Genomic DNA, 23,261 nt, shown 5'->3' on the forward strand with positions numbered 1-23,261 from the left:
GGTCTGAATACTGTATGCCACCACTCCATACGCTGTAAATAATGTAAATTGGCTTTAAAGTTTATGTGTTAATAACCAACAAAATAATAATATACCATTTTTTAAAATAATGAAATTAATAACCAACAAACAAAACAACAACAAACATTTATTCTTTTGTTCTAGAATTCAGTGTTTCACTGTGGGATTAGATTGACAATGCTGCTTTTAATTTTAGTTTTTGCACTACATGTTCGAAAGAAATGTTTCTTCAATATATTAATGCATGGATCAAATAAAACACTTTATTTGCTCTCACACTTAGTGGAGGGAATTAAAATAATGACAATAATAGATAATATATATTTTAACTAAGCAAGAACAAAATGCCACCTCTGAAGCACATCTGCAAAATACAATGACACCCCAACACAAGACCTCGATTAAATATTCTCCTTTTACAATAATAATAATGTTCACGTTTTTACTGTTAATTGATTTAGCATGCGTTTAAAATCATGGTTGTAGTTTGCAGTAGTGTAGTACCATACCGGATCATACCAAGAGCTGTTTTTAATATAGTGATACTCTCATGTAGCTAAACAAATTAAAGGGTTAGGTCACTGTCACTCTGATGCAGCACAGATTACATAATACACAGCATAATAAATATTAAAAACAGCAGAGGGAGCAACGTAAAACGGATTAAGAATGGAGGACACAATAAAGGAGCAAACAGCAGAGCCGCAACTTTACCCTATTTATCTTCTGTCAGCTGCATCACAATCCAGCAAAGAAGGAGGGGGTGGGGGATGCAAGACCACTGAAAAGATGAGACGAAATCCCCATTGTCTGACAATGTGAAAAGGAAATTAAACAAAGTTGGAACCAGACAGAACACCTGGATTCTTGAACAGGGAAATGCTGCGACTCAAAGTTAGAACTTCCTTCATGCAGCTCCTCAGGCAGATGTTTATCTTGACATTTAAAGCTCTTGATGATCCAGGTAAAGAAATCGCAAGATTATATCTGAGCTGAAAGGAACTTGACTCAGCTCAGCGCTTCTACAGCAAGATGGGAAAAACTCTCAGGGATGAGGACTTTTACAACTATCAACAAAGTAAATAAGGTTCAGACTCCGAGCAATATCAATGAAATTAACGTTTGCCAGAAAGATTACTCAGTAGCTCGACTGATGAATTACAGCTGTTGAACTGCTTATACATGGATGCAATGTATTATCACGCTCTTTGATTTGCACTCAAACCAACTCGACCAATTTTAGCAACACTCGGGACACTGCAAAATTACTGAAAACTAAACAGGTGGACCGACAGGAAAGAGCGGACCTCAACTAAAATTGGACAACACTATATGGAAGAACCAAAGAGCTCCATCCTAAGGATGCTTTATTCTACTATAAAGGAAATGCTAAAATAAAGCTCCCTAAAGTGTAAAAATTGAGATTGACTACTGACCAGTCTAGGGCCCCCTCTACTTTTAACCTGAAGTGAATTGGGATAGGTTCCACCTCTTCACAACACTGAACAGGATAAGTGGGATGGAAAATGGTTCAGCGGATGGCTTTAGAATTGGTCATTTATCCATCCATTTTCTGAGCCGCATATCCTCACAAGGGTCACGGGAGTGCTGGAGCTCATTCCACCTATCTTCGGGGAGGAAGCGGGGTACACCCTGAACTGGTTGCCAGCCAATCACAGAGCACATGGAAAAAAGACAACCATCCACACTGAAAATTACACCAACAGGCAATTTAGAGTCTCTAATTAATCCATGTTTTTAGGATGTGGGAGGAAACCGGAGTGCCTGGAGAAAACCCACGCAGGCACGAGGAGAACATGCAAAGTCCGCACAGGTGGGGCCGGGATTTGAACCCCAGTCCTCAGAACTGTCAGTCAGCCGTTCGGGCCAGTTTTCCACCAAAATGGTAAAAAAAAATAAAAAATAAAATACAAATTCCATCAAAAAAAAAAATGGATAGGCTTCTTCCTTGCCTTTGAGCCACTCCTACAAAATGTTCTGTGATATTTGGTAACTATGCGGTATTTGCAAACTCCTGCTCACAATTTAACTGAAACTGTTTTTACTAAGAGAAACAGTCACATAAGTCCACAAATACAAATTTGCAGAGAACAGATCTGAAAGTGAATGTAGACAAGAAGGCGTTTTTTGGAATGGAAATTCTGTCAATTAATCACTGACACTGGACCTGAAAGGTCTCTGGCAAATTTTTTTTAATGCTAATTCATCCCAAAAGTGCTTAATGAGCATTGGGATGCGGGCTCCCTCACACAACACTCACCGAAGCTTCATGGAGAGAAAAGTAGTCGCTTTCCAACTCCAGTACATTCAGCATATTCCTCACTCCATGAATTACAGAAAAATTAGTTAAGAAATAGGAGGAATGTTTTCTGGTCTGGTGATGGGAGTAGAGAGAAAAACGAGGTGGAGGGAAAGAGAAAGAGGGGTGTGTCACATGAGCCCTCCTCCTCCCGCTCAACCAAACACACAAATAACCACAGTTCTTCAAAGCCTAGTGGTCTCCATAGACATCCAATCACACTCAGAGATGACATGTGTGTGTGTGTGGGGGGGGGGGGTGCGGGGGGCTGCAGCAGATAAATAAGGTGAAAGCAGAGACAAGGCCCAAGTCTGCTGATAGAGACGCACAGAATTGAGAGAGACAGCAAGAGAGAGAGAGAGAGAGAGAGAGAGAGAGAGAGAGAGAGAGAGAGAGGAGGGGGCCCAAAAAGAGAGGGAGCTACAGAAGAGGCAACGCAGTGCTCTGAGCGCACACACTTGAAGGAGTGAGTGCAAGAGAGAGGCGCTGAAGGAACATTTGAAAACATATTTTGGATTGTTTCCTCTGTTTTTTTCCTGGCCTACTTTGTGTCGGATTGCAGAGTACATTTAACCAGAACCTTTTTTTTTTGTTTTTTGATTTGTGTGTGTGATTTGCTTGAATGTTTTAGAGTTATAAGGAAGAAGTGGAGCGTCATTCAACTACATCGTATCCATCATCTGGGACTAGAGTGCACCACGTGTGTACTTGAGTTTAATGCTATATGAGTGAACATTTTGTGTATTAACAAGGACTTTTAAGCTCGTTTGGAGGGAGGAAACCGGGAGTAAAGTATTTGACGGGAGGACGGAGGTGCCCCCCTCCTCTGCCTCCCAGTTGTTCAAGCTGTGCACGATTTGACTTATGGCTCTCCATAAATTCCTAAAGAGCTTCTGAGGAGTGAACAGAGAAGCAAGTCCACCACTCTGGTCCCCTCACATCCGACAGCTTCTCGAAAGTTAAGCAACGTGAGTCGAAGTTGTGGGTCCCCTAAAAAAAAAGCACGTTTGTTAGCAGGGGAGGGGGGCTTCTCCCACTCTTGTACCCTCTCCCTAGCCGCCAGCTCAGCATGCCCCAGCCCCTGAGCACCTCCACAGCTCCTCCAGCTCCACTACCATGTGTAGATGGACAGTGATACAAGGTGCACCGGTCGCCTGGTTCTCCTCCTACCCCCGCCACAGCCACCACAAAACCCCACCGCACCTCCTCTCCTTTGCCTTCCTTTTCCTGCTCCTCCTGCTTGGACCGTCCTCGTCCCTGTCTTCTCCTGCGCCGCAGAGTTTCAACCAAAGCCACCATGCTGGAGGAAGAAGCCCAGCACTCCCCTTTGTTTCACAGGAATCACCATCTTCCTCCTCACCGGCACCTCTGCACGCCTCCTCCGCCAGGTTGCCACGGGCGACCAACGTGTCGTCGTCATCTTCGTCAGGCACCGTGGTGGGGCGCCACGTGCGCAGCAGCTACAACCACTTGCAGGGAGACGTGCGCCGACGGAAACTCTTCTCCTACCAGAAATTCTTCCTCCGCATTGACAAGAAAGGGAAAGTCAATGGCACCAAAAGTGAGGATGACCCTTACAGTAAGTCACTTATATTTGTAAGCTCAGTAGATTTAAAATGACTTTGTCAGTGAATTCCAAGCATAGTATCCAGGCACATCCTGTTCATATGCATCTGTACTGCCAAAGATGTGCTCCGGTTGGGGTATAAATAAAAACAGTTCGCTGGGGAGACAAAACAAAGCAGCACTGGATCCAATTTAAAAATGACCTGAAATGTCATTCATCTCTGAGGAAACCTCTTAAACCCAGTGATTATCCCCGACCCTTAAAAAGGGGCTTCCCTTGAGATGCACAATTTGGTGCTTATCAATTTGAATGCTGGACCATTCATTCAGTCACTCGACCGAAAAGGGCAAAATTTTACTTAAACTAGCACATACAGTAATTTTGCGGGATGCGGAGTAACGCAGGACATGCTCCACATAAGCCCATTTTTATTCTGCAGCTATATCAACTCTCTCCTTTACTTCAATTTGGAATCTATATTTCAATTATAGTAGTTTTCTATAAATTCCTTATCCATAGTTATAGTAGGAGTAGTGAAAACACATCATGATTATATGTTACAAAAGTGACCACCATTACATAAGGGATGCCATACAACTTTGACAAGATTAAAAGATTTGTCACTATCTATAGTAATATTTTTAAAAAATATTGTATGGACATAAACACATCTGACACAGTTCATGTTCTGACCTCAGTGTGTCTCAGAATAGCCCAATTGCCTCAGGGTGCATCCAGTGTTATTTTGGAGGGAGACCGTACTGCAGCGTTCACTCCACAGTCTTGAAAGATAACATCATGGGTAACTTCTACCTATACAGAATATCTGTACAAAATCCACTTTGAGGTGGGGGGTCGTTGTCTTCATGCCGTATTATCCCTCAAATTAGTCACACACTTCAATACACGTCACAGGTTTCAATGAATCTGTCTGCAGCGCTGTACAAGCTTCTCCTGCTGAGCACACACGCTCGAGTACACACACTTGCAGATACAAACCGGCACAGAGGGGCCAGTCTTGCACATGGCCTCCATATGGCAAAGCCTACTTTTATTAGGACCTGGACCAGTGTAAACGAGTGTGACTGTATGTGTGCGCGTGTGTGTGTGTGTGTGTGTGTGTGTGTGTGTGTGTGCCACTCAGACACCAAGACTCTGCTAGACATGGCTGAAGGAATTTCAATTAGCGTCCTTTTCCCTCCCTTCTCATGCCTTGTAGTCTCTCTCTCTCTCTCTCTCTCTCTCTCTCTCTCACACACACACACACACACACACACACACATACACACACACACACACACACAGAAACACATTCGTGCACACATGCACTACAGTGCTTTAAGGGTGTAACAAGTCACTGATGCCATAACAGCATCAAGTAATGTTATTAGAGGCCCAATCCATCACGGGTTTTGTTTAGAAAAGTAAAAGATAAATCAAATTCTAATCGCAGCATGATCTCAGATATATAATATTAACCTCACTTTCTACAAGTGGGAATCATTTCACGATCGGGGCGGAATCTCCCCGGAATGAATCATGCGTTGACATCTGTGCACAAGCTTGCATGTATGTTTACGCTAATGCACCACCTCCAGCTATTTAGCATGCGCTCCAAACAAAATCGCTGCCTTCAAATAAAAAGATGCCGCTGTATCCCCTGAGTGAGAAGACTGATGTTGTGGTGATGTTTCACATGATCATTTGGCACGTGACCTTTTCTTGACGTGCGCTCACATCTGGACTACGTTGTCAATTAGATTGTTTGTAAAAAGCCGTATAGATGCGTTCATGTATATATGTAAGTAACGTAGCATTGTGGCCGCCGGTGCCAAAAGCTTCAAAAGCCTGCGTGTACTGTAAATGCAAAAATGTGTTCTTTTGAGGCCGAATTTGTGCTCATTAAAAACACATGGCTGGTGAGACAGCGTGAAGCAAGCTTTCACACACACAGTAATGTAACATACCAACTCTGCTCCGCACTCCACCATCTCAGGTGTTGAGCTTCTATAAGTTGAGCCAAGTCCTTATTTTGAGTTGACTTTTGCAGTCCAGGTTAGTAAGCTCTTGTAGTCTGGTAATGTTCAAAAAGGTCAGGGTGCAAATGGGCATTCATTAGATGGTGTCAGAGGTGACGAAGATGTTTTAAGTCCAGCTCCAGGGTCAAGAATATCCTGCACAAATGTATTTTACTGACCATATTGTCACATTTTAGAAAAGTACATCACTTTGGCTTTGCAGTCTGTATGGTCGACATGTAGTCATGTGATCAACTCACGTTACAATAATAGTCAGCAGTGTATGTGTGACTACCGACGAGACTGAAAACTTACCCTTATGCATGTTTGAATGCCACTGGTCAAAAGAAATTTAAATCCAGCCCAATTTATGGAGGATCTTACGTTCTAATTTAGGTTTTTCCACCTCCATGCTAATAACTTTAGTGTGGCCCATTAGATCCCACCCCCACATTTGACCCTTAGCTAATGACCCACAGTCAAGATTCATTCATGGAAAAGTTACTCCATCTGGCGCACCACTTTTTGTGACTCGTGTTTGTTAAATGGTGGAGCAAATTCAAATTTTACAAAATGTATAGCAAGTGTGAGAATAACAATGTCAAAATGATTCAAATTACCGGTGTACTTACGAAAACAAAATATAACCTGGTGCTGAAAACGTACAAAAACTGAGAACAATTAAGTATTGGATTGATGAGATGTATCATGAAACAGTTTTTCACCAACTCACTTGTCCAGACATTTTGAGCAGTGATAATACACAGGCGGACCGACACAACCAGGTCCTAGCGTGAGTCAGACCTCCCCTACTATATTGAAATATCAAATACCTTCAGTGGCTACTCGGGGAAATTGACACTCTTTTTTCTTTTTTTTTTGTGTGATAATGACATGGGCCATCTCTACCATGAGATCGTGCAGTGGGACATCAAACTAGGCCTACAACCCAAAAAAGTTATCTTCCCTAGTTGGGATACAGTGCCTCTGCAATGTGCCCTCCAAGTAAAGCCCGAATTATGGAAGTAAATAAGTGCCACCAGGATGTGAATTTGAAATGCCACAGAAAACAGGATTTTAATTTGAAATCTAAAGTGATCACATTTTCAATAGTTGTATTTCTGTATAACTTTCCAATGTTAACAATTCAACTGGCTACACTTCGCTGTCTAAAATTCAACCGGCTACAATTCATTGTCTGAAATTCAACTGGCCACAATTTGCTGTCTAAAATTCACCTTCTGTGCCACCAGGCAGGGTTACTTCAGGTCAGAAACAAACAGCCAGCCAATCCGGTTACGCTTTCTTAGTATATGACGTCACGTGACTAAGAAAGCCTAACTGCGATTGGCTGGGTGTTTGGTTCTGACCTGAAGTAACCCTGGCTGCTGGCACAGACGGTGAATTTTAGACAGCGAATTGTAGCCGGTTGAATTTCAGACAGCAAACGGTAGCCAGTTGAATTATCAAGATTGAAAAGTTACGCTGAAATATAACTATTTAAAATGTGATCACTTTACATTTCAAATTTCAAATCCTGTTTTCTGTGGCATTTCAAATTCAAATCCTGGTGTCACTTATTTACTTCCATACCGGCCTGACGGCTCCACAACTGCACACCATGCCGAGAGCAGCTAGTTATTAGCCGCGCACGATCTGCCGCAATCGTAACACATTAAAATGTGAATCACTTAACACATGGTTACCCAATGCTATCAGAAAAATTAAAGACATTCTTGTTAAATAACTCTTATTGTGACTGGTCTTTCATTTAGAATAAGGTCATAAAAAATGACTCAAACACTTGCAGTTAACTTATCTTTGTCCGTAGCGAGGTACATTTACACGAACACCCACAAAACGAATCTGAACTTGTCTGGAATCCATTTTTTTTCCTTAAAAATTGTGCTCTCATGCCGAATTGTACAACTGCTGTGTTCACACTGTTACTTCAAGTAAAAATACATGAAGTACAAACCTAAAATCAATAATCACTTGCAGGACACTACGAAGTTAATTCCTAATTAAATTTATTTCATTATTTTTAATCCAAACGTCCAATGACCGCAGGGAAGTCATTTGAAAATACCGCATGCCTTATCTTCTTACATTGTCCAATATTTTCCTAAAATGAGTCTAATGAGTCTTTATTCTGTTACATTGATGGTCCACTTTGCCCTTGTCTCTGCTTGATGAGCGTGTTTAGAGTTCTCCTGGGAAAACATATCAGTGTGGCCCATAAAAGAGAGTTATGAGGAGCTATGAGATGTAGCAGAGGTTAGTGTCAGCATTGCTTTTGCTTCAAAGTTACTTTGACATCTTCATGGACTCCTCTCTGAGTAAACTGAAGTGGTGCGCAAACGTCACGGTCCGAGCCTGCTCCGAAAATACTGAAACCCTCATTGTCGTCCAAAACCAGCCAAAGTCAACAATTACATTCAGCTGTGCTAGGAAAACATACGCTAAACCCAAACTACCTGCATGCTTCCTCCTATATTTGCTCCATCTGCTCCTCTGACACTAACCAGGAGAGTTACGGTATATTTTCTTTTATGTTGCAGCGGTTGTAAAGCACATTAGTCAACCTAATTGAGTGCTGAGAGACAAATATTGACTGGGTATGGCTGCCATGGTGGAATAGTTGATTAATTGATTAAGAATCCTATAAATGATTCTTGATTCATTTTAACAAAATTTACACTGCAAATCCAATCTTTTTACAGCCTTTTTACAAATGCGACTTCTATTTTGAATCGAAGATGCTGGTGAGAAACGAGGACGTCACATTGCACACACACACACACACACACACACACACACACACACACATATATATATATGACTTGAAAAAAATATTAATTGTAATGTTCACATTGACGTGAAAAAATTGTCACATTGAACAAAAAAAAAAAAAAAATCTGGCTTAGTGTGGTGTGCGAACATACCTTTAGTCTCAGAGCAACTTTGGATAAATACTGTAGATTCTGTTGCTACTATCACTCTAATTATTAATCCATCCATTTTATTTACAGTAGCGCTTGTCCTAATTAGGGTCGCTAGTGACCTGTAGCCTATTCCAGCTGACATTGTCCAGGAGGCAGGCCACTCACTTTTGAAAAATGTACGGTTGTGTTCAGTCATGCCTGCAGATATAAAGTTACAGGTGTGGTCCACCAGTTGTGCACACAGATATAAAGTTGCAGGTGTGTGTTGTGTTTGTAATTTTGAGTGTACTCCTTTAAGAGCGGAGGGGGTGGTGTCAGGTAAACTAGGAAGTAGAAGTAGGCTGAGCAGCAGCTCGTTCAGTGTTAAAAAAAAAAAAAACAAGACATCAGGCTACGGTTCAGCTTAGAGGGAACATTGGCCAAGACTACTCAAAATAAGCGACCTCTTTCAATATCTATGTATTTCTACTTGTAGCAAATTTTACAGGTGTGATTTTTCGTGCTTGACTGTGCAGATTTGCGAGTGCGATGGCACGCGGGCGCTTACTCGTTCGTCAAATCACAGTGACTGTAACACCCTGCAATGGTGTCTAGCGAATCGGAGGGCTCAGTTTAATCAGAACCAAAATATTATACTTTACACCAAGGAGGTCCAAATAAACAAGTAATATGTAATGGTGTAGCTGCGTAAAACGCAGCTATGCCATTATGAGATCATCAGAACATTCCCGTGTTCTCGCAGACTCCACCGATGTCATCCCTATACTGCTACTAGCCGCAAAGATCATATTGCATGGTGTCTTGCTATCAAATGCTTTGACTAGCCACTAATTCGTTCCCTATTTCTTAAGCAATTAACTTCACGGAGAGCATTGCTCGGGAAACACAAAAAAAATTACTAAAGCAATTCATAAATTTTACATGATCTGACAGTCTTCATCGAAAAGTTTAAAACAAACTAAACCGTTTTGAAGGCATAGAACTTTCTTGTTTTGAAAACAGAGCTGAAGTCTGGATCGAATTATGCCATTTCTGATTCGTGACCACTTTTGTTTTACTGGAACCTGCCAGACAATCACCATTGAATACGCTCAGAAAAGAAAGGCACACAATACTGATCATCCTTGCAAGTAAGAATGTTGTGTGTGTTTATTGTGACCAACATGCAGAGACTTCAGTCAAGACCGCCGAACATGAAAATGAAGGATTGGTTTGAAATTTGCCGCATTTAGAAATGACAAATTGGTCAGTTGTTGGTTGTATGATTAATAGCAAAAAAAAATGAAAAAAGTTATTTTTGATCACCTGCCTGCAACGAGTATGTGATAGATTCAGATGTGCTATTTTAATTCTCCTGACTGCTTTGTCATGAAGTAAAGGGAGTCCCTTGTTACAGAGGTATTGTTTGATCAGGGTCATCTACTTTGAATGCTGTCATGCATAAAATCACATTTCTGAGGTGGTGCACCGAGTGGAGTACTGCAGACTCGGATCAGAAAATAGGCAGAAGCATCAAAAGTTGATTATTATGCCAAAGAATGTTGAGTTGGTGGAAAGCCCTTTTATTGTTTAGATTATGCTCAGGATTCTTGCAGTCTGTCATCATAATGTAAACAGGCAGGACTGGGAGGAGACGCTCATGATATTAAGCCCAAAAACACGTTTAAGAATTTTAGTGGTATACCGTATTTTACACACTATTTGACTGACAAGTTGGATTTCTGAGCACAGTAGCATGTGAAGGTTCTCATACTTGATGTTTTACAGTCCCATTGACTTGATTTATAAACACACTGCCAATTCAGAAAGATTCTTGGCCCATCACGACACTGCCTTGACAATCCAAAAATGTGAAGCTGTCAGAGAAATAAATCACCCAGTTTGACAAAAGTCAGAGATATCGCATTGGTTACAGTAAAGTCACAAGAGATATTTACAGTCAAGCATAGCCGTAGTTTTCAGGATATTCCTTTTTCTGCGCTGCTTTCTTACATTTCACTAATCAGGGTGTAGTGTAAATTCTAGTTAGCATAAGCTAAAGTGCTGTGCCTTGCAGAAGCCATTACTTGAAGTGATTTATACTTTTAACCCCCTCGTCTGTCTCCTCGCATTGGAAGCGCAACACTGAAAGTATCACTGTTGTTACAAAGTGGCGTATGTGAAGCGGCACAATTAATGGCCAGTCAAGCAGTGGGAGGTGAAGAACAGCATCTGTGATGGATAAGGTCCAGGGCGGCTGCCATGCAGACACCATGTGCTTCCCGCTCTCCGACATTCCCTCACCATCGTAACGCCCCCGCCTGCATGAAAGTGAGGCTCTTAATGGAGTCATCAAAGTTAGCGCTGAGGGCTCTGACTTAAGTCCAGGCAAGCATCTGGACAGCCGGCCTGGAAGAATAGCGCAGGCAGGAATGCCAGCTAATTAACCTGTTTACGTCGACAATGTATGCGAACATTAGCCATAGTTAATAACTTTTCTTATTTTGTTTCATGCAGATCTTGATTGAAAACTCATCCGAACACAGCCCTTGGGTCAAATAATTTAGTCAACGTATGGTTCATTTACATACTATTGCTTCAAATGTGTTATTGTGTAGCCTGAAAAAAAACGTCAGAGGTAAAAAAAAGCAAATCTGTGAACAGAGTAAAAAAAAAAAAAAGAGCAAAACCCCAAAGGTTTGGCATTCATGCTGATGTTAAAACATGCAAAATAATGACGCATTGTGGTTTACACTTTTTCTGTTGCCAGTAGCTTCATCTTTAATGACTTGGGCTTTGGAACCAAAGGAGCCTGTATTGAGTCCTGCTGCCACAAACTAAAATAAATGCCAACCATTTGTTTGAACAATGCTAGTCTAGATTACTGTTTGGGAGCTCTCCAACATCCCTCCTTGCATCCATGCACGTGGTATCTACAACAAAAACCAAAAAGCAAAGTGTACATTGACTTTCAATAATAAATTAAAAGTTTGTGCGTTGATCAAGTTTGCATGTATGTGATCATACAAATCATAATCACTTAATTTGAAGGCATTTATAATTTACCCAGAAGAAAGTCAATAAATCTGTTGTGTCCAAATTACTAATGCAACATAGAAAAATATTTGTGGCCCAGATTTCTGAAAGACCAAAGGTAAAGTGATTAAGAGTTACGAAAGCATTTTTAAGATGAAAATAATATAAACATGTGGGAAGAGAGTATACAGATGGGAAGAAAGTTATTGAGTCATCATATTTGTGTTGTAAAATGACCAAATTTCTACACTCGAAAGCTTAGTGGCAACACATGTGACCGCGACTGGCAGTTCAAGGCCCAACGAAAAATGTGGGAAATGCAGATGACAGTCACAGCACATTTGCTAAAATCATAATTCCCCCCGTGGAGGGCCTGTGAAATGTTTTGACAGAACCCAACAGCTTTGGCACTTTATCATATTACAAAGTGAACTGTGGTACAGGAATGGCAATACATCCGGTGGTCACACTTTTTTTTCTTCTCTATCAATGACCCATCAACAAAACCTGGAAATTATGATGGCTTTCGCACAGGTGTGTTCTGTGACACAGCTGGCAGTGGTCCTGCAGCAATCAGGAAGGTCATCTAAATTTACAGTATACGAGTCAGGCGATGCAGGGTATCTAACAATGAGTGGACAACTGATCTCTGGGATTTCAAACATAGGACTTTCGCTCCTATTTTGTTTTGTGTGGTTTCAGAATAAATTGAGGGTTTTTTTTTTTTTTTTTAACGCATTCAGTTTAGGAATGACACAAAACATGAAGAATCCAGCCATGTGAAAAAATACAATTCAAGAGAGCTCTGTTGCACATTCCGTGTCAAATACAATCATGGTTGGTCCGAAAAACAATCTTCAAGATGAAATCACTCAATTGTTTAATGTACATTGCACTCCAACCTTGGGATTGTGGGAAAACAGCTCAAGCTTTTTGAAGGATGTTTGGTGATAGGAAGAGGGTGGGGGAGGGGGGGGTGCAATCTTAATCGGAAAACAAAATATTTCATTCAGCTTTCTGACCACATTCATTTATCTTTACAAAATATTATGCCCTAAACCGCAACAGACCTAACTTGATCCAATGAGTGGTTTCGATGTAAACAGCGTTTTTCAAACAATACGTCAATGTTTTATTGTGTGCGCGTTGCTTAATTGGCTTTTGCATTCCCATTACTCTCAGTGCTGCATTGCTCTACCAATGTAAAAATACTTGAGTTTTGTGGTGCTTTAATACTTACACCCTACTGTTTTCTGTTCACTTGTGTTCACGCCACTCTTTCAGTCAAATGTGAAGTAAACAAGCTGGAGTAACGGACCAAACAAGAGGTCACAGAGCGAGGTGGTCCAGACTAAACCGCACAAGGGTCAGTTGTGGTGGGAAAGTGATGCTTGATTCGAACCAATTAGAGGACAAATGTTGGAATCAAGTTTAAACAGCACGGTGGACAACTGGTGAACAGATCTGCCTTACAGTTCTGTGGACCTGGATTCAAATCCGGCCTCATCTTTGTGGAGTTTGCGCGTTCTTCCCGTGCTTGTGTACGTTTTCTCTGGGTACTTCACCTTCCTCCCACACCCCAAAAAACACCCAGGGTGGGTTAATTGAGGAGTCTAAATTGCCCGTAGGTGTGAATTTGAGAATCCTTGTTTGTTTTATGTGTCTTGGGATTGGCTGGTGACCTATTTAGGGTGCAAATCGCCTCACGCCCAAAGACAGCCAGGATAGGCTCGAGCATGGCTGTGACCTTATTGGGGATAAGCAGTCTGAGAAATGGGATGTCATCATCATACTGTTCTACATATGAAGAAAGTCTCTACTATAGCTCATTTGGATCGATGAGGCATTTCACTTGACCACATTAAAAAAAAAAAAAAAAAAAACACCACCTGAAAATTCACCAAACATTCCAGCAACATGAAATAATTGCTGCAATTGGCTGGGAACCAGTTAAGGGTGTACCCCGCCTCCTGCCTGAAGATAGCTAGGCTAGGCTCCAGCACTCTTGTGACCCTTGTGAGGATAAGGGGCTCAGAAAAATGGATTGATGGATATGCACTTACTATTTTATCTAGCATACCTCTTCACGTTTACCTGCAGATGACAAAGTTATGAATGACGTCTTTTGATGACAAGGTTGAGTCGGAGAGTCAAGAGAGAAATGTGGTCGTTCGAATTTATGATCAAACCAAAATACCGCCAGGCCAAGCAGATTATGGTCTCTGTCTGAACAACCACACCAAAACCTGACCACTGCAACAAATTCTGAAGCTATTAATGAAAAATTTGCAACGACTACACTTCCAGCATGATTTCAAATGACTCCTGCTCCCTTTTCAGGATTGTGACATTCACCCTCTGCTGTGATCATATTGGGCTACTGATTTTCAAGACATTGGCTTGACGTCAGCTATGATTTGGGATGCTTGCGTAATTGTGCCACATTATAAACAAAAATGTCGAATAAAATAGCTTTATTCTGCTAACAAATCTCAGTTCATGTCACATATTTGATGTGGGCCGTGGTGTTGAGGGATTTGGCTACAAGTCGAAGCCTCCAGCTCCTCTTTATGGCAACAGGCAGTCTATTTAGTGGAGGATGCCTTGCCATGCCTTTCCGATTAGGTGAACCTTGAGCTACAGTATTTGTGTTTATTCTTAGCCTTTAAAACATAGATAATTAAGGCGCTGGGATGAGATCCAGAAGGCACATGGAGGGAGTTCATGGCCCCTTTTAGAAATAAGACCACATAAAGGAGCATGAAATGAAAAAAGGCGAGGTGTTGACTGGGTTTATTAAGATTGAGAAAGAAAAACATTGAAGAAGAAAAAAAAGCAGCAGATGAGCATTTTGTGTACGTGTGTTAAACGCGTTGTTACATTTGGTGTAAACAGTTTTGTTGAAATCCAAGCCTTTTATTACAAAGTGGACTTTTAACTCTGCAGCAAGCAGACGGGCTGCTCCTGGCGAATGGGCCATAAAAGGGTTTGCTGCTTTGGTTCTCTACAAACCACATCAAAGTCTAATGGAGACGGCCGGGTTTGAACAGGTGGAGCAGCCCTTTAGCACCGCACCGACAGACCTTTTTTTGACTCGTCATAGCAACGTCTGCTTCGCTCGGGGAGGACAGAACGTTTTGAGGCTGATGGATGAGATGCGTTGTGGTGCTTTTTATGCACGTCACTTTGACGAATGATCTCATTACAAGCCAAGACAATGCTTTTGGGGATCTGCAAAAATACACTATTATTGATGGGAATATTGGAAATGGACTGGTGTCAAGATGCTTTGCGGACTATCTTTCAATAAAGCAAGCCAAAAATAATAGTTTACATCTGTGCTCCTACCACCAACAAACCCTTTTAATTCAGTACTTTAAATACAATGAAACATGTGTAGAAAGTCATGAACATGCACGAGGAAAGACCACATTTTTTTCTTGAAAGGAATTTATAAACTTTGTGCCATTACACAAATCACCCTGAGACTGTAGGATAGACATTACAAAAAAAGGAGGAGGAGGTCAGAAAGAAAGATGGAAAGAAAAAAAAGCATGAAAAAAAGGACATTTGACTGCGAAGACTGCTTATTCAAGCTAAACTTTTTTCTTCTTTACACTCAGTTTTATCTGCATCTGCAGCTCTCTCTCTTAGTGATATTTTCTGAAGCTATTCAAACCATTACAATGTCACTGATAGTAAATTTTGGGACAAAATAACGCTGCTTGGCGCACTCAATCTGCTTCTCAGAAAGCCAAAGATAGAATCACGACAATAAAAAATAAATTTGAAATTGAGTGACGCTTGTGTGGATGCCTAGAGTGTGGTCACAGAGCATTGGTGCTACAGAAAGGAATAAAAAAAACCTGGAATACTACATAGCATTCATTCATTCATTAATTATCCGTACTGCTTATCCTCACTAGGGTCAAAGACATGCTGGACCCTATGGCCTAAAAATGTTTTACATGCAAATATTCAAAGTAGTAATATGATTTTCCTGTGTTATGGCGCAATCCACGTCCAGGTTTAAGTTACGAGGTCAACGTAGTAGCACAAATACATCCTAAAACAAAGATCCCCTGTACTGTAGCGGTCTGCTTTTTATTTTTGATCTTGTGATTTAAAAAAAAAGTGTTGGAACAACTTTAGGTGAAGAAAATGAATAGCCTTCATTATTTTAGTTTTACAGTACTGTGTATTTTAACGTCAATGGAATCAGCCTCAGGTCACACTACGGTACTTTTTTTTCTTTCTCTAACTCACCAATTCCTGCCTTCCTATACTGTAGTCCGCCTGCGAGGTTTCTCCCGACAGGCCACTCCAGCTAATCCTCTGAAAGCCCTGATAGTTTTATGGCACGGTGTAACAGACTTTAGAGTGAGAAAAGAAGGCACCGCTGACCACTGCTTAAACCAATAATTGGTTCAGGCTTGAAAACCGATACGTAAGCCGTGACCTCTTGCTAGTCTGGCAGGCGTAACGCTTCTCTCCATCCCGTTCATGGGCTCGCCTGCATACATACGCTCCCCTGGTCAGAAAAACAAACATTAGACGGAGAAATGTTTTTTTCCTGGCTCACACCTCAGTCCCAGGGTGCACAGCCAGCGAGCAAAGCAACAAATGGGCAGGGGGCAAGGGGCCGCTATGATGTCCGACTGTAACATCACGGGCCAGGCCGAGGAGGGAACCAAGACTGGGGTTCACTTGTGAAGAAGTAAGTAACGTGATTTTTTTTTTTTTTTTTTTTTTTAGTTCTGCCTACAGAATGTAAATCATGGAAGTCTGTCATGAAGCTTGCAGAAACACCTCAAAAGTATTGAAAGACAGCTGGCATTTCAAGAAAAGAAAAACATTTCACGTCCTACATCACTGATGTTTTCTTTAATGCGGGAAGTCATTTATCTTTTGATTGTGAGTCAAGCTGGTATAAATCTTATGGACAGTATTGTAAATTGAGCAATTTACGCCAGGGTTTCTCAGTATTTTACTATACAGCCTCCCTATCGTGGTACATTAAAAAAAAAAAATTAAATATATACAAACATTATGTTATAACACATTTGCATGTGATCCTGAAAAACTTTTAACAAAATTTTTATGTAGAAGACATTTCAACAAAACTTATAGACACCGATTTTCATGTCCCTATATTTAATTTTCAAACTGCGCATAATGTTACAGTGTGGCTTACAATTATGTTCAATGTACTTTTCATGAATAAAACCTCATTTTTGATAGACACTTGGGTTAAGTACACTACAGTTGGTGGTACTTGGAGTGTCAAGTGTGTTTTTTAGCGATTCGTAATGTAAAATGTTTGAGAACACACAGCTTTCAGCCATTTTTGTCAACTTTAAACTGTGTCAAGTGTGTTTTTTAAGCGATTCTTAATGTAAAATGTTTGAGAACACACTGCTTTCGGCCTTTTTTGTCAACATTAAACTCGCACACACGCTTACAAATAGAACACAAGTAAAGACACAACAGTCCTCGTGAGCATCACTGCGTCTATTATCAGCTCTAGTATATCTCATAACACATAGTTCTTAACTCTCTGTGGGTAAACACATCTAGCGTGAAGCATACTTGCTGTTCAAGTTACAACCACACAAGGACACCCTGTGCTAAATAGATTGTCTGCACCTGATTCATTATAAATAAAATATGTAAGTATAAGGTCAGAGAATGCGTCATTAGGGGAAGGTTTAAGGGTAAAAAGGGCTTAAATTCCATGGATTTGAGGAGCCTTTTAATTCATGCATGGATACAAACATCCCAAAACACCAAGTTTTGTCAGTGTATTTCTTCTCGAGGTTTACTTGATGACAATTGATAAAAGATGGGCTAAGGTTCACTTGAGGACTGAAATCTACATATCTTACGAAAGCAACACTTTTTAATCTCAAGGACCCATTACAAGGCAATGTTTTGGACTGACAACTGAACTGATAGAAATTATGCTTCGTTATTGGTCCATTTTAGAAAAAGTGCTTTGAAAAACGTAAACATTCGAAAACGGTTTTCAAAGCGCACGTTTTAGAAAAGGAAAAACTTTTCATTAAGAACTCTTCACCTGCTCCAAAATGTCTTTAAGATTTTCTGAACGTCAACATGAATGTTTCCTGTCACTTGTCATTGTTCTTTGAAAAACATTATTCAATTTTGCTCCTTGTCGTCTTTTGCATAAATGTCCAAATCATGTGATGAGCCAATCTCTGACAAAAAGGTGGTCTCTGTCCACTAGGTGTCCTGGAAATCAAGTCCGTGGATGTGGGAGTTGTGGCCATCAGGGGCCTTAGCAGTAACTACTATCTGGCCATCAGCAAGAAGGGAGAGCTGTACGGCGCGGTAAGTTTGTGGCCTAATCATGCCACTTTCACCAAACCCAATGAATTTAACACCGTATTTCACGCTTGCAAACACATACTTGTTCTGAATCCATGTGATGTGTGACCTAATATTGCCCCAAGAGATGTCTTGGTCTAGTTCAGTTCAGTTAACCTATATAATGTGAACAGAAACTATTCAAGAATCCCTTTGGACTGGATGTCCTTGGTTGACCTCTAGCCCATAAATATAAAACAATCAAATGAAAAACATTAAGAGAGGCTATATTTGAGAGTTCTTTATTGTGTCTCATGGTGATCGGCACAACATTTTTTGTCCCTTTGCCGGGATGCTCTTAAACTGAGAACCGTATTGCTACTCGGTATGTTCATTGTATTGCCTGAGCTCCCCAATATAACTGATATGGACCAAAAAGAGAACTGAGTACTCCTTCATATGAACTGATAGGTTTCCAATGACTTCACCACCACAGTCCTTAGACCAATCAGATAACTTCACGATCGAAAACAACTTCACATTTCACCCATCACCTGTGTTCTCTGACCTCTATGATACACAAGTTGGAGTAATTGGAAACCTATCCATTCAACTGCAAAGAGAAATAACCTTTTTCTGTTCACTCGAAAACAAACCAAACTGTGATTTTTCAAGTGGTAAATATCCTCCACACAGTAAAAATAATTTGTGATCTCTTTGGATATTATATGCAGTATTGTTTGTTTTAAAAAACAACAATATGAAGAAGTCAATTTTTAACACATGAATAAACATTTATTTGACAGAAACATACAACAATATGGGAGTGGTTTAAGAATTCGGGGCTAAACTCAACTTTGGCCACAAGTTCAAATCATGAAAAAATATCAGTCAAATTGCCTGAATAAATTTATACTGCAGTCAGTGGACATTTGGTCTTGCCCAAAACTCTTTGGGCCCTTTACTCAAAAATAGCAACAAAAATAAATAGTCCCTCCTTTGAGTGGGAGTTGTGATGGCTTGAGGATGACCTCCTGCTCCATTTAGTGACCAGCGAATGCATGAATTCGGGAAGTGAACTTTGAAGCTCCTCAAAGGTGAAATGCTAAAGTTTGTCGATTCTCCTGAGACATGTGTGCTAAACCCACTTGTGCAGTCAAACGTCAAACGTTGGCAAAACTCTCCAGCTGCTCACCTAACACTGCACAAATTACGTGTTCCAAAACATACACATAGTATATTGAGCAAGTCGTTTAAACATGATGAACAGAATGTATATTTTAGCATATTTTACCAAGACAATTAATGATCTTTCTCTCGTTTGTGGACTAACCACTTTTTTTCCACAAGCGGCATTTCCTCTTTCAAAGGAGAATTTCAAAATAAAACTGATGCCATTTCATTCCAACAACAATTTCCAAATAAAATAGTAAAGTGGCAATCTGTGAATTTTACAAGACTGTACACCTATACTACTACTTTACATATGTATACACACATACAAATCAGCATTAATTTCTCAATCTAATGAGATCCTATACAAGCACAGTATCGAGCTGTATTTATTAATATTAAATTGAAATCTATAAGGTGGACGACTAGTTGGCACAGTTCTCACAGCTGAACGGAACCAGTTACTCATTTATTTGTGTCTGACAACAATCTAATTGGTTATTGAATCAATTTCACCTCAGTCAAGCACTTTATTGTTTGCCCCAATTCAGTTTTGAAAGCACACATATTGAAAGGGTTTAATAATTACCGTTGTCAGATGTGACAGTTTTATAACCAGAACAGGGATGAAAAATATCTTTTAACACAATCCACGTAATAGGCAGCACGGTGGAGCAGCTGGAAAGTGTTGGCCACACAGTTCTGAGGTCCCGGATTCGATCCCGCCCCTCCCTGTATGGAGTTTGCATGTTCTCCCGTGCCTGCATGGGTTTTCTCTCGGCACTCCAGTTTCCTCCCACTTCCCAAAAACACGCAACATTAATTGGACACTGTAAATTGCCCCTAGGTGTGATTTTGAGCGCGGCTGTTTGTCTCGATGTGCCCTGCGACTGGCTGGCAACCAGTTCAGGGTGTACCCCGCCTCTTGCCCATTGACTGCTGGGATAGGCTCATGCACTCCCGCGATCCTCGTGAGGATAAGCAGCAAAGAAAGTGGATGGATGGATGGATGGATGGATAGTCTGAAAATGATTATTTATTAAAAAATAATACAACCCTGCTTAAAAGGAGACCTTTTATGTTGGCTCCCATAAGATTTTCCTATAGTTGCCAAAACCAACATTATGGCCAATTTTATATATCTACAATGATTGAAATGATAACAATTAAAACGATAGTGCATAACTTGGAAGTAATGATCACATTTGATTCAAAGAAAATGATTCATTTACATGTAGCCTCAAAGTTCAACCTGAATGTTTTCAGTTCATGTAACCCTTGTTTGAATGTTGCAACAAAACATCCAATTTTCAGTGTGCTACCAATCCAAACTGGTGATATCTTCCAGCAACAGGAAGTCAAGTTAGTCAATGTGAATTTTCTCCATTCACAGGAAACACAATCCTCCACCGTCTCTATTCTCCCTTCAATTCCTTTGGGGGAGTGGTGGGGTACAATCCCTGTTTCATCTCTTTTCTCCTCCCTGAGTGTGAAAGAGGCAAATACTCACGTTTGCCCCAGTGGGGCGACTGCAGCGGCGCAGATGAAATGACACCCGATCGAATAGAAAAAGAGGCATTCTGTTGCACCCCCCCCCCAAACGAATTCCCATGACGTGGTCTTGTGCTCTGACTGCAACACAAGCTGCATTTGCGCAGGCCTGAAGGGCTGGCATTTGATTACACTCGATGGCTCTGCAACACTAACTTCTTTATCTGGGAGGCATCCATTGAAATCGTTGCTTCATTCTATTGCCAGATTAATACGTGCAATTAGGACCTTTTGGGTTCAGCTTGGTTGCTTTTCCATTGTAACAGAAAACCCATGCCAAAAACAATGCTTGATTAATCCAACATGTGCTATGAGATATGACACGATGTCCAATTTCTTAATTTTACGCTGTCACTTGCTATCATGGGACTGGCATAATGAATATTCATGAATCGTTACACATGTAACACATGCAAATGCGTGTTTATCAACGTCAAACCATTGATTGTGCTATGAGGTGTTTCATATTTTTGCATCTGGATTGAGTGAACGTGTTTTTCCTCTAGTGTGACTTTTGAACGTGATGAAACTGCCAAGGACATCATGCTGATTAATCGTCAAAAACGTGTTTTTTCAAAAGCAAAATAGATTGTCTTAGACTGTAAGGGACAAAAAAAATAGTTACAAGTAAAGATATCCATTTATCCAATGCATTTTCTATACCGCTTATCCTCACTAGGGTCATGGGTGTGTTTCTGCCTGAGACATGGGCCATATCCTGAACTGGTTGGCTGCCAATTGCAGGAGAAAAAGATCCATCCATTCATTTTCTTAGCCGCTTATCCTCACGAGGGTCGCGGGACTGCTAGAGCCTATTCCAGCTGTCAATGGGCAGGAGGTGGGGTACACCCTGAACTGGTTGCCAATTGATCGTAGGGCATATAGAAACTAACAGCTGCACTCACAATCACAATGTAGAGGGTCCACGCCAACACGCAAAGAACATGCAAACTCCACACAAGCTGGGGTGGGATCGAACCCGGGTCCTCAGAGCTATGAGGCCAATGCTTTACTAGATGAATCACCACGCTGCCCTGAGAAAAAGATCAATTAATGAAATGTGATAAAAAAAAACATTAATTTCAAAGGAAATGCAATATAGGCTACATTTTGAACGCAGTTATGATCATATTTATGTATTCAAGGTGGGTTTTTTTTCTAAATTCAATCATGCCGGTGTCAGAATCAGAATCCTCTTTATTTTCCAAGTATGTCAAAAATGCAGGAATTTATCTCTGGTAGTACGACAAATCGCAGCCATTTAACAGATAATACTTTTGAGACAAAAACATAAGGTCAAACTGACACTGGCGGCGCAGTGCAAAATGTTTTCAGCGAAAACCCACAAAGAAATGTCAAAATGTCTTTGGCTCTTTCATCCATCGTTCCACATCTGTCACCGTTGATCCCCGTGCGTCTTCTCCACAGAGGGACTTTGGGCCTGACTGTCGCCTGATCGAGCGCATCGAAGAGAACAAGTACAACACGTACGCTTCTGCGGAGTGGCGCAACAAGAGGAAGCACATGTTCGTGGGACTCAACGGCAACGGCAAGGCCGTGAGGGGGAAGAAAACCAGGAGGAAAAACACAACCACTCACTTCTTGCCCATCGTGGTGCATCCCCGATGATGGGAGGTCACGCCGTGTGTCCTGCCAGTGGGAAATGCTGAGCTTCTGGAGGAGGACTTTGTTTGGAAAAGAGACAACAAGGAGGGAAAAATAAAGACATTCTGCATCTGTCATATTAGGACACTTCTATTTTTAAAAAGATATATTACTATACAATGTACAGTATGTAATATTTTCGGGTCTAACTTATAAATGAATTCTAGCACAGTAGGACATATGAGAATAATAAATGATGTGCTCGGTAAGTGACACAAAAGGAGATGAGAAGAAAAAGAAGGCAGAAGGTGACCAGACCAGCAAACCAAATAACTCAAGCTCCATCAAAAGTTTCCTTTGAATTTATTTATTTTGTGTAGTATTTAACTGAAAGAACAAATGCGTGCTAAAAATGCAATTGTCTTTTCTTCAATCATTTATGCTTTTCTTTTCTTTTTTTAAATACTACTCATTTTAAAACTGAATAAATATACTTATATATATTTGTCCTTAACTGGGATCCTGTGTTGAGTCATTTATAGATTTAGGCCTGATTGTTAGTAATGTTTATGATAATGATGATTGGGATGATGATTTGAGGTAATAATTGCTGTTTGGGGGGGACCTCAAAATATGCAAACCCACCAAATCTTGCAAATGCGTGCAAAAATCCAGGTGAAAATGTACAGAATGTGTTTTAGAGGTCCAAAAACATGACG

General features: G+C 40.7%; 1 protein-coding gene across 1 annotated transcript; it reads left to right on the top strand.

Moving 5' to 3' along the window:
* The first annotated feature begins 2,747 nt into the window (after nt 1-2,747).
* Nucleotides 2,748-22,948, top strand: fgf10a (fibroblast growth factor 10a). Its single transcript, XM_061801257.1, has 3 exons — nt 2,748-3,920; nt 18,134-18,237; nt 22,366-22,948. Exons 1-3 carry the CDS (start codon nt 3,458-3,460, stop codon nt 22,564-22,566), a joined length of 768 nt encoding a protein of 255 aa, XP_061657241.1. The 5' UTR covers nt 2,748-3,457; the 3' UTR covers nt 22,567-22,948.
* Nucleotides 22,949-23,261: the final 313 nt, after the last annotated feature.

Source organism: Syngnathoides biaculeatus, chromosome 17 (assembly GCF_019802595.1).
Source record: "Syngnathoides biaculeatus isolate LvHL_M chromosome 17, ASM1980259v1, whole genome shotgun sequence".
Taxonomy (NCBI): Eukaryota; Metazoa; Chordata; class Actinopteri; order Syngnathiformes; family Syngnathidae; genus Syngnathoides; species Syngnathoides biaculeatus.

Bases quoted from the DNA above. Each gene is read 5' to 3' on its own strand.
- fgf10a (XM_061801257.1), top strand. From the start codon at position 3,458: ATGTGTAGATGGACAGTGATACAAGGTGCACCGGTCGCCTGGTTCTCC. The intron at 3,921-18,133 runs GTAAGTCACTTA...TCTGTCCACTAG, and splicing joins AAGTGAGGATGACCCTTACA to GTGTCCTGGAAATCAAGTCC. The intron at 18,238-22,365 runs GTAAGTTTGTGG...TCTTCTCCACAG, and splicing joins AGGGAGAGCTGTACGGCGCG to AGGGACTTTGGGCCTGACTG.